This window comes from Gobio gobio (genome assembly GCF_949357685.1).
Source record: "Gobio gobio genome assembly, chromosome: 8".
Lineage (NCBI taxonomy): Eukaryota > Metazoa > Chordata > Actinopteri > Cypriniformes > Gobionidae > Gobio > Gobio gobio.
Genome location: NC_137114.1, coordinates 25,538,016 through 25,558,208, shown reverse-complemented (window position 1 = coordinate 25,558,208; position 20,193 = coordinate 25,538,016). Strand labels below are relative to the sequence as shown.

The following is a 20,193-nucleotide window of genomic DNA, read 5'->3' as shown; positions in this document are numbered from 1 at the left end:
CCAAACAGATTACATAATTTCTCGGTGTTCGGTAGCCTATTCAAATCTTTCTTAACCCTCTGGTGCTCTTCTGTCATTTCTGACCGGAAAATGTTCTGTTTTGAAATGTTAAAAATCACAGCCTCATCAGAATGATATGAAATTTGGTGACTTCTCTTGCATTAGGTATGTAAACACACCAAAAAAAATTGAGGGCATGATTTGAGCATGCTAAGTGGTCATAAAAAAAACTCCCACTTGTTCTCTTTGGTCAAAAATGACACCATAGGAAATGAATGGGAAATCTGCAAAAACACAAATTCACAGAAAAAATATCTATATTTATAACAAAAATATATATAGGCCTATATCTAAAACTTTATAATAAATAGTCTTTGAGATTTTTTAAATATATATTCAAATCCATCAACAAAAAATCATTAAATGTGTTCAAAACAGAACTAGGGAATTCTCCATAGAGACCTCTAGTGATTACACACATGGTTGCATGATTTCTTAAATAATTCCAAAAGAGGGCGCTAATCTGCCTTCAAAAAAATATATTTTGAAGGCCTAGTCTCTATTTTAACCTGAAATACTGCAATAATAATAATAATAATAATAAAATGTTGTATCATTTCAATGGAAAAAATAGACCATAATTATTGCATAAATATTAAGAAATACCATCAAATAATCTCAAAATACAAAATTAAAAAGAAAAAATATTATTGAAGAAAGATAAATTGCATTGGTTTTACTGGGGTGGAGGAAGTTTAATTTTTAGGTGTCCGGTCACTTATGACCTGGAAGACAACCAATCCAATCCCTAAACAAAGAGCACCAGAGGGTTAATTAGATCGTGTAATGTGGAAAAAATTAGACAAAAAGATAAAATATTGTTTTAAAAGAGTTAACTGAAAGCCTAATGCTAGCTTTATTGACTTAGCAATTTTTCTTGACTAAAATGCTGACTAAAAAGACTCAATAAAAAGACAAAAAACTATGGCATATTTATAGTCTAGCCTATATTATAGTAAACTTCATCAGTTACCAATAGGGGGTGAGCCCTGAATCATGGAAATAACTTCAGAGGTTGAGTAGCTTTTTGGTCTTCTTGATGCACCTGCCATCTTGAAAAGCTTGTAAAATTGCCTAAGTCAAATTACCTTTTGACTTAGGCAAAATAAAACTGCCTAAGTCACACACTTGACATAGGCCATTATACTACAGGGGTAGAATTGTATGATCTGTTCAACTGAGGATGTGGAGGATTTTACCAGAGGTGGCCAGCATCATGAGGAGATGACTTAAGCAAAAAATTCTCAAAAAATGACTTAGGCAATTATTTTAGGAAGGTGACGTGATGATGTTCATTTATCCTTGCCCTTGTCCAAAGCATTGTCCTTAAGATGAAAGTCCTCCCAAACTTCAGAATGAAACAGGTTGCTGTATGTCCTTCTGTATTGTTCTGTTCTGTTCATTCTTCCTTCCATTTTAGTAAGGTGTGCCATCCTTGCTGATGAATAGCATCTCTTCAGCGTTGTGCTTCAACCAACGCAATTTATTGGAGGTATTGTTGTTGTGGGCACTTTTAGATTTGCCACACACATATTGCTTTGGTTAGAAAGGCTCGGTCTTACATGACCGCAAAATCTTTTCCCATTGCAACTGGGTCACTAGTTTGCTTTTCAAGCAAAAAACCTAGCCAAACTCCAGACAGGATTTCACACGGTTCTTCTCTGCAACTGAAGCTCTGTAGCTACTTCAAAGTGATCATAGGCCTCTCTAGCCTCTCTCCCAAGCATTTTGTGCTCAGAGGATTTTCAGGAAAGTCCTTTTCCCTGGCAATGTCTGGGTCATTTAATGTAGCTTCCATTTCATCATGATTAAACCAACAGTGGGGGCTCCTGTATTGTTTATACCATTTTTCATGATTAATGCATTTGTTTTTCTCTCCCATTGAATATTCTTTAGTGTTCATTTTTGTAGCTGTCCTTCACATTTGAGATCTGAATAATAACAAGGGCTTAATTGTGAGGTTTTTATCCAGCAAGTGAGGCTATTCCAGTCCTTCACAGTGAGATGGCATTTGTAAAGCAAATGCATCCTCATTAAGACAATTGTTTTCATTACTAAATGCTTGTCAAAACTGTTATTTTAGTATCATTAAGATACTATTATATAGAGCTGCACGATTCTGGAATTTGAGAATTATGATTCTGCATGATTCTGAATGGACAGCTACAAATATTACATGTGATTTGCTAGAGTTTATTAATTAATTGATGCAGTCTATTTAAAATCTTTTTTTTATCGGTTTAATTTAATTATTCAATGATTAGCTCATAAAGACTTCACTTATTTAATTACTGGATGAATCCACATTGAACAAAACTCTTGAATTATTACTTCCATGAGACAGCTTTTCCTACCTAGTAAGTTGGTCCTTTTGGTTTTCCTTGTTTCTTTTTGTTGGCAACACTCTGGTTCCTTTTTCACCCCTTTTATTGTTTTTTTCCCTTTTTGATGGACTGTAAATATGTTAACCTATCTTCAGTAAAGCTTTACTTATTATGCTCCAGGCTTGGTTGGTGGTCTGCTTAAGTCTTCTGTTCTCTGTGTATTGTGAGTTGTTCTAGTTGGTTCTAGTTATGTTGATGTCCCTTAGATACCTCTAGACTAATTGGGATGTAACACACACACATTTTTTTTAAGTGTCACCTGTTGCCACCTACTGGTGTAATGATGTAATTGATACGATCTTTATTTGAAGCGTCAAGTTACTTTCAAAAAGTACTATTTTGGTCGCTACTATTATAGTTTTTTATTAATATTGTGAATTATATTTTGATTATATTTTCTGTTTTCGTTTTAATTTCAGTTAAAGTTTTAGCAATTTTGTTGTTGTTTTTTGTAAAAAAAAAATGTCTATATATTTTTTTATAAATTTTTATTTCAGTTTTAGTTTTTTTTTGTACATCAAGTTTAACTATATTAAGTCAAGTTTAACTTTGTTTAACTAGTTTTTTTTCATATTTTATTTTATTTCAGTTAACGGTTTATTTGAATAAATATTATTATTATTATTATTAGTAGTAGTAGTAGTAGTAGTAGTAGTAGTATTAGTATTGTATTATAATAATAGTAATTATTATTATTATTATTATTATTATTATTATTATTATTATTATTATTATTATATAATATTTAACATTAAATATAATAATAATAACTCTGCTAAATACTTATATTAAATTTATTATTAAATATACATAGTATTATATAAATATATATATATATTATATTAAATATAACAATATGTTTTTTATTATTTTAGTTATATAACCCTGCTGAATAATCATCCAATGTTATGCATATTTATTTAATAAATATTTCACAGCATAGAACAATGTCACAGAAATAAATATTCCAGTATTTCAGTACACTGTAAAAAATATGATTTTATGTTAAAACATTTTTGTAAGTCTTATTTAAGTCAGTCTTTCTATTTCAAAATGTCATGTTTAATTCCGTGTGTTACTTGCCATTTCTTTGCAATCATTTCTGAAATATACATACAGTGGTCCCAAATAATATTTGGACACTTTGTCACAATTAAAAATGTGTAGGCTATATCTTTGTATTTTATGACAAAATAATCAAATAAATTGGTATTTATCTTAAGGAATTATAGCATATTTAATATTGTAGTTTGTTATTTCATACATGATATTCATATATTTTAATTGTGACTGTTTTTGGGGAGGTTTTATGAAATTCAGTGCATTTATGTTTCATCAGATGAATTTAAGCCTTCTTTTCCAATTTCTAACCAGGTACCACCTATTCTGCTCGATAAACAGTTCTCAGACTTCACTCCTGACATCACCCCCATCATCCTGGCTGCCCACACCAACAACTACGAGGTCATCAAGATGTTGGTGCAAAAAGGTGTGTCGGTCCCCCAGCCTCACGAGGTGCGCTGTAACTGCATAGAGTGCGTCTCCAGTTCGGACGTGGACAGTCTGCGACACTCACGCTCCCGGCTGAACATCTACAAGGCCCTGGCCAGCCCCTCTCTCATTGCCCTATCTAGCGAGGATCCTTTCCTCACCGCGTTCCAACTCAGCTGGGAGCTCCAGGAACTCAGCAAAGTTGAAAATGAGTTCAAAACGGAATACGAGGAGCTCTCCCGTCAGTGCAAATGCTTTGCGAAGGATCTCCTGGACCAGACCCGTTCCTCACGCGAGCTGGAGTTGATCCTCAATTTCCGTGATGATGTCAACCTGCTGCAGGATGAGGCCAATAATGAGCTGGCTCGCCTGAAATTGGCCATCAAATACCGCCAAAAAGAGGTACAGTTCTGTTATGATGACGATGATGTATTTTTGTATTTTTACATTTTTAGTAGGCCTACAGTCAATCGATTCATTTTTTTTACTAGAATAATCACAATTTTTCTAAGATTAATTGCAATTAAAAACACGTTTTTAATATGTTTTTAATATGTTTTATAATGTAATATTTTCACAGTTAATCTCCAAATTAATGTAGAACAAACATAAAGACAGTATATTTTTAAATACTTGTTTAATGTCATCTATTTATAACCAAAAGCCTTTATCACTGATACTAATATAGCTAATGATGTCTTGATGGAAATGACAACCTCCCCCTAAAACATTTTTTAAACATTAATTATAGCCATTTAAAGGGTTAGTTCACCCAAAAATGAAAATTCTGTCATTAATTACTCACCCTCATGTCGTTGGACACCCGTAAGACCTCCGTTCATGTTCGGAACACAAATGAAGATATTTTAGTTGAAAGCTGATGGCTGAGAAAGGCTTCAGACAGGCCTCCATTGGCATTCAGTACATTGACACTTCCAAGATCCATGAAAGGCACTTAAAACGTCGTTACAAAGTCTATCTCACCACAGTGGCTCGAGAATATGACGTAGCGCTGGCGTTCGGGAATCCATGAAATACACACTTAAGCCCCATTTTGAGCACTACGCCGACAGACAGCATTAGTGGTTACTGTCACTTTAAGATCTGCCGCTGCCGAACATGGCGCGGTGGTTTCAAGATTCAAGATTCAAGATTCAAGAGTTTTATTTGTCACATACACAGTTATATACACAATATACAACTGGCAGTGAAATGTAAACAGGTCCGCTCCATGGACAGTGCAAATAACAGTTACAAGAAATTAAATAGAAATAGAATAAAGTTAGAATAAAAAGTATTAACATAAGTAGAATTATAAATAAATCAAGTAAAAGATAAAAATAGGAAATAAGATAAAAATATAAATATAAAAAATATGTGGATGATAAGTGAGATAAACTGTAGACTTAAAAATAAGTGGTTAACATAAAATATATAATATGTATATATAAAGAAGTATAATGTGCAAGGTTTATTACAGGTTGTTACGCAGTAACAATAGGGACGTAAAGTAAAGTGCAGTGCAATTGCAGTATGTGGATGTTAATGTTGAAAGACCGTATGTTTATGCGTGTGCGGGGGTGAAGTGAGTCACGTGACTGAGTTCAGGAGTCTGATGGCCTGGGGGAAGAAACTCCTCCTGAGTCTTTCAGTCTTTGCCATCAGGCTACGGAAGCGCTTACCAGATGGCAGCAGGGTGAAGTGAGAGTTTGCAGGGTGATTAATGTCTCTGATGATTTTAGTAGCTCTACCTCTGCAGCGTTTGGTGAAGATGTCCTGCAGAGACGGGAGAGCTGAGCCTGAGATGCGCTCGGATAAGCGCACCACTCTTTGCAGGGCTTTGCAGTCGTGACTGGTGCTGTTCCCGTACCACGCTGTGATGCACTGAGTCAGGACACTTTCTATCGCCCCTCGATAGAAAGTTTTCAGGATGGCTGGTGAAACCCTGAATTTCCTCAGCTGGCGCAGGTGGTACAGTCTTTGCCTGGCTTTTTTCACCTGTGTCTGGATGTGTGTAGTCCAGGTCAGATCCTCGGAGATGTTCACACCCAGGTATTTGAAGCTGCTCACTCTCTCTACCGGTGTCCCGCTGATCATGAGAGGGGAGTATGACCGATGCTGTCTCTTCCTGAAGTCCACAATCAGTTCTTTGGTCTTGTTAACATTCAGAGAGAGACAGTTGTCCTGGCACCATGATGTCAGTTGCTCCACTTCGTCCAAGTATGCCGTCTCATTGTTGTTGGAGATGAGACCCAGGACAACAGTATCATCAGCAAACTTGATGATCGAGGTGGAGCTGTGTGTGGACAAACAGTCATGGGTGTAGAGAGAGTAGAGCAGGGGACTCAGCACACAGCCCTGTGGAGCTCCAACACTCAGGGTGATGGAGGTGGAGGTGAACTGGCCTACTCTCACCGCCTGGGGTCTGCCAGTGAGGAAATCTTCAATCCAGAGGCAGAGAGAAGAATTCAGGCCTAGATCCAGGAGTTTGTGTGTTAGCTTAATGGGAACTATGGTGTTAAAGGCTGAGCTATAGTCAATAAATAGCAGCCTGACATAGTTCCCACTTTTGCTGTCGATGTGAGTGAGGCAGGAGTGAAGGACGTGAGAAATGGCATCTTCAGTCGATCTATTGGGACGATAGGCAAACTGAAGAGGGTCCAAAGTGTCAGGAATGGAGGAGCAAATGTTGTTTTTAATGAGTCTCTCAAAGACCTTCATGACTAAAGATGTGAGAGCCACTGGACGATAGTCATTTAGGCAAGAGGGTTTACTGATCTTAGGTACAGGGATGATGGAGGATCGTTTGAAGGAGGTGGGGACAACAGATGTAGCAAGGGACTCGTTGAATATGGATGTAAAGAGCCCTGCGAGCTGATCAGCACAGGACCGCAGAACACGACCTGAAATACCATCCGGCCCAGCAGCTTTCCTGACATCCACACGTTTGAGTGCCCTCCGAACCTCGTCCTCCGAGACAGAGATCACGTGACCGTTGCTGCTCTGAGGGACTCTCTCTGACGCGTCACTCGCCGGAGTCGCGCTGCCGCGATTACCATCAAAGCGAGCGTAGAAAGAGTTTAACTCGTTCACCAGTAACGGATCAGCTCTCACCTCTGCAGAGGATTTAGTTCCAAAAGCACAGATGGTTCTCAGTCCCTGCCACATCCGCCGGGAGTCGTTGAGTTGGAAATGAGATTCCACTCGGTCTTTATAGCGGAGTTTTGCGGCTTTAACGGCGCGCCGGAGAGCGTAACATGAAGCTTTGTACTCCCTCATATCCCCCGTTAGGAGACCGGCATTGTAAGCGGTGGTGCGCGAGTTTACTGCAGTGCGAATTGAACTGTCCACCCACGGTTTCTGATTAGGGAAGGACGTTATAACATAATGACTCCTCTGAACTGAATCATTTTAACAACTGGTTAGAACAACTGATCTGTCCAACACTGAACTAACGAATCAGTTTAATCATTTACTCAGAACAAATCTGAAATGAGAACACAAGTATGCTTACCGACTTTAGAAAGAGCAGATAGTAAGAATGAGTTTAAATTATCCACAGTCTTCCAGCTTATTTATGTGGACAATGTGTAGTAAAATAAATAGCCTAAAATCATTAAGTTTAGACTGGAGTGAGGTGAAACCAGAACAAAGTTATTAGCTAGCTGATCATTTTATGAAATTGTATATGGCAGAAAATTAGGCTATTTGTTCTTTTTTTTTTTATACTACTTTTTGATATTGATATGATTATATACCAAAACAATTATCTGTCAATAGTGTAAAAAAATGAGGAACAAAAACAAATATCAAGGTATCAAAATAAGAGTAGCAAAAATTAAAAAAAAAACGGTTTCTTTTTACTTATTTAAAATGTATTGTCAGTATTGCGCTTGCAGATCATGTGGGTAGGGTACTTTTTACTGTGCGTGTGTGTGTGTGTGGGGATGACCATGTCTGTCAGCCACCACCGAAGACCATTTTTGACTCAGGAAAACCCCTGAATACCTGTACATTGCTCAACTGCTTTTAACAATACGCTTGAAAAAAGATATGTCTTGGGTGATGCAATCAGCAGTAGGGGGCGTGTTCACTCACAATGGGGCAGGAGAGAGAGTGAGCCAATCAGCCGTAAGGGGCCTGTTCACACTAGGGCTGAAAAGATTGCTCGAGTAACTCGAGTTACTCGAATATAAAAATAAAAGAAATCACCCCAACCCGAACTGTGTGTTGAGCTTCAGGATGCGACGCTAAACATTTAAGCTTTATTTGCGGTAGTTCGCGCATAAGCTGAAGAGATACGAGCAACACGAAACACATGAACAGCATGAATGGAGTATACACATGCATCACCGTCATTGTGATGTGTATGTGAAATGTTTAATGGGACTTAACACACACACACACACACACACTTCATATCTCTGAAATACACCATTAAAATGCTCTCAAAGCTGCAACAAATAGCAGAACAAGCTGTAACTTTCAGAGCTGTGTGCTTTCATTGATTTGCGTAATTAAAATTTCACACTTTAATCATATTTATAGTTCCTAACTTAATAAAACAAGCTGTGTTACTATGATGGATGATTAGCTCAAAATGTAGATCTGTATGTGCGATGTAGGCTACTTTATCTGAATTAAATACAAACACATCTCTCGTGTTTCCTCACATTCCAGCGGTTACTCCTCTGTGTGCTGTAGCTATAGGTTGTCGACCATGGTTTAGGTTATTTAAGAAATGTAATTTCGCCAAAGAAGATTTTTTTAAAGCAACCTACTTCATTGTAGTTGATATGTTAAGATGGCATCGCGCTTAACACTGAGAATTTGAATAATTGTAATGTGACGATCGGGTGCGGATATCTAAATCAGAGAAAATCATGTGTGGGTGGATGGTTTGTTTTTTAATAGTGGATTCGGTGACGTTAGAGCTGATCCGCGCATATCTACTATGTCCATCTCTACTCTTGTTCTTGTTCCAAGTTTCCTTCCTGTTTAATATTTTTTTGCTCCTTAAAAAAGCCACAAAGCCTTCCAAGAAGACGGTAAAGGCTTATGTCATACCTGAGCTGAAGCTGAAACTTGAAAGAGAAGTAGCACAACATAAATGCAATGTTTCGGCATTATTATCATTTATATTACTATTATTTTTAATTTATAGGTTGTAGGATTAGTTTTAGGTTGTACTATGTTTACCTTTCTAAAGTAATAGACCCTTTTCACAGACTGATGACACGTTTTAACGGTCATCAATATCGTAAAATGGTATTTTCCTTTTTTTTTTTATACATGTACATTTATAACATTAATACTTTGTATTTTATTACTTTTGCATTCAATTACAAAAAAACAAGTTACCGCTGCTATGAGGGTGTTTCTAATACAATGTCTATGGGAGTGATGGTAAAAATGAACATATTTCTCTATTTTGACTGCCGTTATCCATCTCACTCTATTTTTTCCCTCTTTTTGAAAGTTGTGAAAACATTACTGTGGCAGTTTTCTTTTGCTATTCGAGCAAATGGGCACACAAAAAAAATATTTAATGTATTCTTTCATTCACAGCTATAATATTTAACCCAACTATGACAACTTCCGCTCGGAGAAACCTGGAAATGTGAAAAGGGTCTATTTGAAATTGATTTTAATTTATTATTTTTTTTATTTATATATTTGTATTTTGAATATAATAATATGGCAATTGAATGCACTAAATTGGTTTAGTTTTCACATACATTAATGTCTGCAATTTCAGCAATAAAACAATTTTCGAAAAAGGAAACAAATTAGTTGTTCATTTTAAGATACCGGACTTATTTTCTCTCGTATATTTAGGATTGCTCTTTAATAAAGAAAAAGTACTAGATTAATCGATTGAATAATCAGTAGAATACTTTATTACTAAAATAATCGATAGCTGCAGCCCTAGTTCACACATAGCGCAGGAGGAGAGAGTGAGCCAATCAGCGGTCAGGGGCGTGTCCAGTCATGATGGGGAGGAGAGAGTGAGCCAATCAGCGGTCAGGGGCGTGTCCAGTCATGATGGGGAGGAGAGAGTGAGCCAATCAGCGGTAGGGGGCAGGTTCACTCATTATGGAGGATAGAGAGTGAGCCGATCAGCGGTAGGGGGGTGTGTCCACTCATTATGGAGGATAGAGAGTGAGCCAATCAGCGGTAGGGGGCAGGTTCACTCATTATGGAGGATAGAGAGTGAGCCGATCAGCGGTAGGGGGTGTGTCCACTCATTATGGAGGATAGAGAGTGAGCCGATCAGCGGTAGAGGGCAGGTTCACTCATTATGGAGGATAGAGAGTGAGCCGATCAGCGGTAGGGGGGTGTGTCCACTCATTATGGAGGATAGAGAGTGAGCCGATCAGCAGTAGGGGGCAGGTTCACTCATTATGGAGGATAGAGAGTGAGCCGATCAGCGGTAGGGGGCAGGTTCACTCATTATGGAGGATAGAGAGTGAGCCGATCAGCGGTAGAGGGCAGGTTCACTCATTATGGAGGATAGAGAGTGAGCCAATCAGCGGTAGGGGGCAGGTTCACTCATTATGGAGGATAGAGAGTGAGCCGATCAGCGGTAGGGGGTGTGTCCACTCATTATGGAGGATAGAGAGTGAGCCGATCAGCGGTAGAGGGCAGGTTCACTCATTATGGAGGATAGAGAGTGAGCCGATCAGCGGTAGGGGGCAGGTTCACTCATTATGGAGGATAGAGAGTGAGCCGATCAGCGGTAGGGGGCAGGTTCACTCATTATGGAGGATAGAGAGTGAGCCGATCAGCGGTAGGGGGGTGTGTCCACTCATTATGGAGGATAGAGAGTGAGCCGATCAGCAGTAGGGGGCAGGTTCACTCATTATGGAGGATAGAGAGTGAGCCGATCAGCGGTAGGGGGCAGGTTCACTCATTATGGAGGATAGAGAGTGAGCCGATCAGCGGTAGAGGGCAGGTTCACTCATTATGGAGGATAGAGAGTGAGCCGATCAGCGGTAGGGGGCAGGTTCACTCATTATGGAGGATAGAGAGTGAGCCGATCAGCGGTAGAGGGCAGGTTCACTCATTATGGAGGATAGAGAGTGAGCCGATCAGCGGTAGGGGGCAGGTTCACTCATTATGGAGGATAGAGAGTGAGCCGATCAGCAGTAGGGGGCAGGTTCACTCATTATGGAGGATAGAGAGTGAGCCGATCAGCGGTAGGGGGCAGGTTCACTCATTATGGAGGATAGAGAGTGAGCCGATCAGCGGTAGGGGGCAGGTTCACTCATTATGGAGGATAGAGAGTGAGCCGATCAGCGGTAGGGGGCAGGTTCACTCATTATGGAGGATAGAGAGTGAGCCGATCAGCGGTAGGGGGCAGGTTCACTCATTATGGAGGATAGAGAGTGAGCCGATCAGCAGTAGGGGGCAGGTTCACTCATTATGGAGGATAGAGAGTGAGCCGATCAGCGGTAGGGGGCAGGTTCACTCATTATGGAGAATAGAGAGTGAGCCGATCAGCGGTAAGGGGGCAGGTTCACTCATTATGGAGGATAGAGAGTGAGCCGATCAGCGGTAGGGGGCAGGTTCACTCATTATGGAGGATAGAGAGTGAGCCGATCAGCAGTAGGGGGCAGGTTCACTCATTATGGAGGATAGAGAGTGAGCCGATCAGCGGTAGGGGGCAGGTTCACTCATTATGGAGGATAGAGAGTGAGCCGATCAGCGGTAGGGGGCAGGTTCACTCATTATGGAGGATAGAGAGTGAGCCGATCAGCGGTAGGGGGCAGGTTCACTCATTATGGAGGATAGAGAGTGAGCCGATCAGCGGTAGGGGGCAGGTTCACTCATTATGGAGGATAGAGAGTGAGCCGATCAGCGGTAGGGGGCAGGTTCACTCATTATGGAGGATAGAGAGTGAGCCGATCAGCGGTAGGGGGCAGGTTCACTCATTATGGAGGATAGAGAGTGAGCCGATCAGCGGTAAGGGGGCAGGTTCACTCATTATGGAGGATAGAGAGTGAGCCGATCAGCGGTAGGGGGGTGTGTCCACTCATTATGGAGGATAGAAAGTGAGCCAATCAGCGGTAGGGGGGTGTGTCCACTCATTATGGAGGATAGAGAGTGAGCCGATCAGCGGTAGGGGGCAGGTTCACTCATTATGGAGGATAGAGAGTGAGCCGATCAGCGGTAGGGGGGTGTGTCCACTCATTATGGAGGATAGAGAGTGAGCCGATCAGCGGTAGGGGGCAGGTTCACTCATTATGGAGGACAGAGAGTGAGCCGATCAGCGGTAGGGGGGTGTGTCCACTCATTATGGAGGATAGAGAGTGAGCCGATCAGCGGTAGGGGGCAGGTTCACTCATTATGGAGGATAGAGAGTGAGCCGATCAGCGGTAGGGGGGTGTGTCCACTCATTATGGAGGATAGAGAGTGAGCCGATCAGCGGTAGGGGGGTGTGTCCACTCATTATGGAGGATAGAGAGTGAGCCGATCAGCGGTAAGGGGGTGTGTCCACTCATTATGGAGGATAGAGAGTGAGCCGATCAGCGGTAAGGGGGTGTGTCCACTCATTATGGAGGATAGAGAGTGAGCCGATCAGCGGTAGGGGGCAGGTTCACTCATTATGGAGGATAGAGAGTGAGCCGATCAGCGGTAGGGGGGTGTGTCCACTCATTATGGAGGATAGAGAGTGAGCCGATCAGCGGTAGGGGGCAAGTTCACTCATTATGGAGGATAGAGAGTGAGCCGATCAGCGGTAGGGGGGTGTGTCCACTCATTATGGAGGATAGAGAGTGAGCCGATCAGCGGTAGGGGGCAGGTTCACTCATTATGGAGGATAGAGAGTGAGCCGATCAGCGGTAGGGGGGTGTGTCCACTCATTATGGAGGATAGAGAGTGAGCCGATCAACGGTAGGGGGGTGTGTCCACTCATTATGGAGGATAGAGAGTGAGCCGATCAGCGGTAAGGGGGTGTGTCCACTCATTATGGAGGATAGAGAGTGAGCCGATCAGCGGTAGGGGGTGTGTCCACTCATTATGGAGGATAGAGAGTGAGCCGATCAGCGGTAGGGGGGTGTGTCCACTCATTATGGAGGATAGAGAGTGAGCCGATCAGCGGTAAGGGGGTGTGTCCACTCATTATGGAGGATAGAGAGTGAGCCGATCAGCGGTAGGGGGCAGGTTCACTCATTATGGAGGATAGAGAGTGAGCCGATCAGCGGTAGGGGGGTGTGTCCACTCATTATGGAGGATAGAGAGTGAGCCGATCAGCGGTAGGGGGGTGTGTCCACTCATTATGGAGGATAGAGAGTGAGCCGATCAGCGGTAAGGGGGTGTGTCCACTCATTATGGAGGATAGAGAGTGAGCCGATCAGCGGTAAGGGGGTGTGTCCACTCATTATGGAGGATAGAGAGTGAGCCGATCAGCGGTAAGGGGGTGTGTCCACTCATTATGGAGGATAGAGAGTGAGCCGATCAGCGGTAGGGGGCAGGTTCACTCATTATGGAGGATAGAGAGTGAGCCGATCAGCGGTAGGGGGGTGTGTCCACTCATTATGGAGGATAGAGAGTGAGCCGATCAGCGGTAGGGGGGTGTGTCCACTCATTATGGAGGATAGAGAGTGAGCCGATCAGCGGTAGGGGGGTGTGTCCACTCATTATGGAGGATAGAGAGTGAGCCGATCAGCGGTAAGGGGGTGTGTCCACTCATTATGGAGGATAGAGAGTGAGCCGATCAGCGGTAGGGGGCAGGTTCACTCATTATGGAGGATAGAGAGTGAGCCGATCAGCGGTAGGGGGGTGTGTCCACTCATTATGGAGGATAGAGAGTGAGCCGATCAGCGGTAGGGGGGTGTGTCCACTCATTATGGAGGATAGAGAGTGAGCCGATCAGCGGTAGGGGGCAGGTTCACTCATTATGGAGGATAGAGAGTGAGCCGATCAGCGGTAAGGGGGTGTGTCCACTCATGATGGGGGAGGAGAGAGAGTGAGCCGATCAGCGGTAGGGGGGTGTGTCCACTCATTATGGAGGATAGAGAGTGAGCCGATCAGCGGTAAGGGGGTGTGTCCACTCATGATGGGGGAGGAGAGAGAGCAAGCAAGAGGGCGATTTGAAGACTGTAGAAAGAGAGATGGCTGAGAAATATTACAAAAGAAAAAAAAGTCAGGAGCGGGAAAGAACCAAGCAGGAAGGCCTGAAAACGGACACAAGTTGCAATGTTTCTGCTCCATATGCGAGTAACTTTGGTTTTGAGTGTATGCTGCTCTCGACTAACAAACTCTTGCTTGCTCTTCCTTGTCGTTGTGTTCGTTGTATTTGCTTTACTTTGCTTTTGCTATGATAGAGACATCCACTCTTGCATTGCATGTGCATGCATTTTGGGGGCGGAGCAATGAAGGGAGGGGTGTGTTTGGGTTGATTTCAAATATCAACAGTGTTCAAAAGTGATTCTAAGAAATCGCTTACTGCACCTTTAAAGTTTGTCAATAGTGTGTCCAGTGACTGCAGAACTCTCCTGTTTGCAGTGAATTCCCACGGGCCGACCGACTGACAGAACTGTTAAACAGCGCTGTGTGCTCAGGTGCTGGTGTTATCAGTGCTGTAAAATAAAGTCTCACTTCCAACACATCAGCCAAACAGAACGGATCGGCCGGCAGTTAACCGCTAATAAAACGTATTATTGCTATATCATTTTAACTTTAAGGTCCAAACAAAGCATACTCTACCATAGCAGAAGAACATGAAAGCTTGATTGCATTCCATCATATTACATGATAACGCATATCATAGCAAGTACGCATTGCATTCGCCTAATTGCCACAACAGATTTTATAGTGCAAAAACTGTCAGTTCTGTATTTTAGGTCAACTACAGTCACGGCGAGCAACAGTTTGGAAAGAAACCATTCGATTGGTGACATGTTTATAGCTAGCTACCAGAATAACAGCAGGGAAACACTATCGCCCCCCTGAGTAAAGCCACAGCAACATAATGCTTGCCATGGGACGGGGAACTTGCAATGCGTTAGCATACTGTAGAGTATTTTCATGGCTTTCGGTTACAAACTGATGTCCTATATAAAAAGTGTTTTATATAACCAGAACCGGCCTAAGATCAAAAGCTCTGGTCAAAGCCTCTGTATGAAACATAACACGCTGCATCAATTCAGGGTTCAATGAATGCAGTGTTATGCAATGCTTCAGTCCCCTTACAACAATTACAGAACAGCTAGTCAAGAAAAGTGTCATTATAAACCTGCAGCACAAACTTCAAATTACTAGATTTCATAAATGTATGCATGTCAAAAAAAAAAAGCTAGAAAGGGGAAAAAAAACCACAAGTTATTTTCTATCAGTCTGCGGTTGTGTAACAGACAGGAGATGAGGGGCCGATTGCCTCTTGGGGGAGGCTGACAACTAGCACACCAAATGTAGCGCATGGTGCATTGTCTTCTCCAACAGGGCTGGAAACAAAACCAGGCCAGTGGCATCAGTGTTGTTTACTCTGTGGAGCATGACTCTCAGCCTCAGGAGACACTGTGGTCTATCGGCGTGGTTCGATCAAACCTGTCATGCACAGGACGTTCCAAAGATCAAGGCCTGCGAAGGCGTGGCGGGTACAGATCCACCCCGCTGAACCTTCAGAGAGTTTGTGGTCACGGGAAGGCTGATGTGGTCAAGAAATGTTTAATAAAAATGGGAATTTGTAGGAAATGCACAACTGTACGAAAGTGTGGGGCTGGTATGTTATTAAACATATTATCTCTTATGCTCACTAAGAATGCAATTATTTGAGCAAAAAAAAAAATTGAGCAAAAATACAACTGTAACTTTTCTAATCTCAGTTTATTTTAAAAGGTAATTTATTCCTTCCTATAAATATAAAAAAAAATCTTAAATGCATGCGTGTGTTTTATACATATGTAAACACAAACTTTTATTTTGGATGCAATTCATCACAATTAATCGTTTGACAGCACTATTTGAAATATTAGTAGCATTATAAATGCATTTACTGTCAGTTTGGATCACTTGAAGAAGAAAAAAAAACAAAAAAAAAAAACAACAACCATCTAACCCCATACTTTTGACCGATAGTGTCGATAAAACATTTTGCCCCTAGACACATTCACACAGTTTTCCCATTCAGATATAATTGATGGTGTCAGTAGATTAACATCAATTCATTAACAACCATTTGAATGTAATTGTCAGAAGTTTGAAACTACATTATGGTGAGGAAAAAAAATAACAGGAAATCTTGCAACCCCAAACTTCCTTAAAAGCTTGTGAGCAAATTTGATAAAGGCCAAAGTTGCCACATTTCCCATGTGCCTGTTAATATAAGTGCAGGGAAAGCTAGAAAAACCCATTATCTAAGGCTAATTTCAGTTTCTTAGACAGGTCTTTATCCAGTCTAGTATAATAGCCACTTAAACATCTTTCTAAAGATCATGCGACTCAGTCTGGTATTTTAATGCTGTCAAATTCAGCGTGCGCAGAATTTTTAAAATACTCAGTGACAAACAACTTTCCTGAAGTAAACTTGCAAAGAATAACGATAACAACATCTCAATAAATACAGATATTAAAGCATTGTAAAACAACGCTTTCCCCGCCAGCATTAAAGGGGTGGTTGCATGCGATTTCACTTTTTTAACTTTAGTTAGTGTGTAATGTTGCTGCTTGAGCATAAACAGTATCTGCAAAGTTACAGCGCTGAAAGCTGAAATACGGCGTTTAAAAAAAGAAAAGAAGTACTAAGACATGTTATACTGCGCCCCATAAACACAACCAAGCCTAGAAAAAAAACACGGAACCACCCCTTTAAAAAAAAAAAAAAAGTTGACAGCAACCACCATAGTTTTTGGTCATTTTCTCAAAAATGACATGGCCCCCAGAATATATTTTGTTGTATGAATATCTGAACATATCTGAACAGACCCGCTGCTTTTAATATAGCTTCATGCTTTCTTTTTTTATCAACACTTGAATGTGGGTAAGTTTCATAAAAAACAATGTTGTTGTTTTTTTGTCTCTGTGTTTAAATAAATTTAATTATCAATTATAATTACTTTTCTAAAGGATAAAAAAAAAAAGAAATCTATCTTAGCTAATGCCATGTAAACTACATAAAGTGCCCTTACTTTCACATTACTATAATATTAAATATATTAACAACAGAGACCAAATTATTAGATTCAGTTGCTATTTATTTTTAGATATAATAATCAACACTCAAGCAAAAGAAAAATTGCACGAAGTTCTTCTAAACCTATTTATAAAAATAATTTTCTAATCCAATTCATTTCTGAAATATACCTAATCATTTAGACAGTGGCTGTCTTAACCTGTTAGTGATGTCTTGATTATTTAATGTATGTTTAAATAAGTTAAGTAAATATAATGAATAGGCTAATATAGTGCTCATATGAAGTGCTCCTCTCTAGATTTCTCTAGCGAACTAACATGCTGTTGACACTAATGCCTGAGGTGATGCTATGCGAGATACTCTCAAGCTGTTTTACTGATATCTTTCCACAGTTGAAACACTGGTTGAGAGAGTACAATGTAAACATTTCAATTGATTGTCTAGTCTTCTGGGCTTTTTACTGGTTGTAAACAGCGGGCCCCCTTCTAAATTGGAGTGTGGATCCCCTGTGACTGACTATATTTGTCGTGTGACTGCATGCACTGAACCATGGCGGTTTGGGAATCGGGATGAATACATATACCCCATTACACCCCTATATAAATACACATGTAGCTGTACTCAATTAATCATACCCTTGGTAAATATGATCAAAGAAGGCTGTCAAAATAAATATGCACTGTTAATCCTTTTATTTAAATAATTTACAAAAATCTAACCTTTTATTGGAGAATAAGAACTTAAAATGGAGGCAACTCTTATTATGAAATTCTTTTTCTCTAATACACATTGGCCACAATTAATCATACCCTTTTATTAAATACTTTTTAAAATCTCCATTTGCCAAGGTAACAGCTGTTCTTCTATAACGCCTGATGAGTTTGGAGAACACCTGACAAGAGATTCAGAATCTCCAGCAGAAAAATAGGCCCACAACATTAAAAATACAGCAGTAGATTGGGGTGTACAATGAAGCAGTGTTTGCTGCTAAAAAGCTCTTTTTTGTTTCATCTTACCATAAAACCTAGTCTCTTTTGAAGTTTCAGTAGTGTCTGGCAAATGAATATGCTGGAGTTTGTTTTTGGGTGAGAGCATTTTCTTTTCTTGATTTATTTCTTGAAACTCTCCCAAACAACATGTGGTGATGTAGAGGCTGTTGTTCTGGGCTTTCGGACCCAGAGACTCAACCATTTTCTACAATTCTCCAGCTGTGGCCCTTGGAGAGTCACTCAAACTCTCCTCCTCACCGTGCACTAGGACGATATAGACACACGTCCTCCCTTCCAGGCAGATTCGTAATATCTTTAATTGATTGGAACTTCTTAATTATTGCCCTGATGGTGGAAATGGGGATTTTCAATGCTTTAGTTATTTTCTTACAGCAACTTTCTATTTTGTAAAGCGCAACAATATTTGGCTGCACATCAGAACTATATCCTTTGGTTTTACTCATTGTGATGAATGATTAAAGGAATATGACCTTTGTGTTTCCTCATATTTATATTCCTTTAAAAAAAAAAGGAAGTCATGGCTCGATAATTTCCTGCTCATAGTCACCCTGGTGTGCTAAAAAATATAAAAATGAATGGGATAATACGTCAGAGATATTTTACTCTCATGAATTTCAAGAGGAACCAATAATTGTGGCCATTGTGTATTAGAGAAAAAAAATATGTATTTCATAATGTGATTTTCCCCCACTTTCACTTTTTTTATTCAATTAAAAAGGTATATTAAAAAAAGGTTGTTTTTTTATTTTTGAATGAAAGATCAAATGGATAAACAATGCATATCATATTTACCAAGTTATTTTGAGCACAACTGTATGTGGGTGGTTGACGTGACGCTACATTTTTGTGTTCATGGTGACAAATATAAATAAAAATATATAATATTTCATTCAAATATCGGTTGTTATATACAGTTTAATCTTCCAGAACTAATACATCTGTAATTAATGAGTATTATAATTCAAATATGTAAATATTTTGTTTTAAACATGACATTTGTCCACTGGTGTGACTGTCCGGGGTAGCGTTGCTTATCTTAAAACTACTGTAATTAAATGAAAAATAAGTCTAAATACATTAAAATACTTGAATAGATGTTATAGCGGTGTTAACTTAATGAAACTAAAGGTTATAAGTCATAAGGTCCCCATTTAGAATAATTGTGACACATTACATTTTGTCCGCAAAACTGGTGTCCACCTGGTGTGACACCATTCTGTAGATTTAAACGGGCATTCATTTGGGCACCCTATTACTGAGAGGGGGTCTTCTTCAATCCAGGAAGTACAGTAGACCTCACTGGAGCACATGGACTGCCCAGAAGGTAAGTTCTGTTTAAAATATTTTCACAATATTGCTATTTCCGTGCACTGTTGGAAATGGGATCCATTATGCAGTCCTTTGGTGTGACATAATTTAAGTATTGATCTGAAAATTTCCATCAATTTAAATTGATTAACTATTGAAAATAATGTAAACCTTAACACTGTTAGTCAGGATTGAAGACTGTCTCTCATATAGCTAGGCCACAAACTGGCCTTTATCTTGAAAATGTCCACTGGTGTGACAGCACTGTCCTATAGTGTGACATGAAATCAGTGTCACACTGGTGGAAATGGCTGTCACACCAGTGGACGTAAACATTCTTTGTTCAGTGATGTCCGGTTCGTGAACGAATCGTAACCACAGACTGTTAACAATTGTTTTTAATTAGTAGGCTATTTAAACATTATGATAAACATTTTTTGTAAAAAATATTTTAATAACACGGTTTGGCGGTTAGAGTTCTAATGACGGTGTTCAACTATAACCATCGGTCTCACGGTTATATCCTATTCCCTTCGTAACTTCCCTCCCAACCTATAGTAGCTAATTGTAGTAGTGATGTTTGCATTTTCTTACTCTCAGAATTGAAGGACACAACCTTCCTTCTCTGTTTTGTTATGGCTAGTTTGAAATCCACATTGAAAGTGAGAGGCTGAGATGACAAGCAAGGAAAGGACCAGGAAGTATAGGGAGAGGCTGAATAAAGATCCTCAGAGGAGAGAGAACATCCTGAAAGAGAGATGCAGAAAGTAAATTTGACAAGCTACCAAAAGTTATTTAGGCATAA

General features: G+C 40.2%; 1 protein-coding gene across 1 annotated transcript in view; it reads left to right on the top strand.

Annotated features, from left to right (window-relative positions):
• Positions 1-20,193, top strand: part of trpc4b (transient receptor potential cation channel, subfamily C, member 4b) — a gene marked incomplete at both ends in the record, with an annotated part of 68,115 nt that overhangs the window by 13,951 nt on the left and 33,971 nt on the right. Inside the window, one exon of the mRNA XM_079823013.1 lies at positions 3,819-4,337. Within this exon, the coding sequence (XP_079679139.1) occupies positions 3,819-4,337 (519 nt within the window). The remainder of the gene's footprint in view (positions 1-3,818; positions 4,338-20,193) is intronic.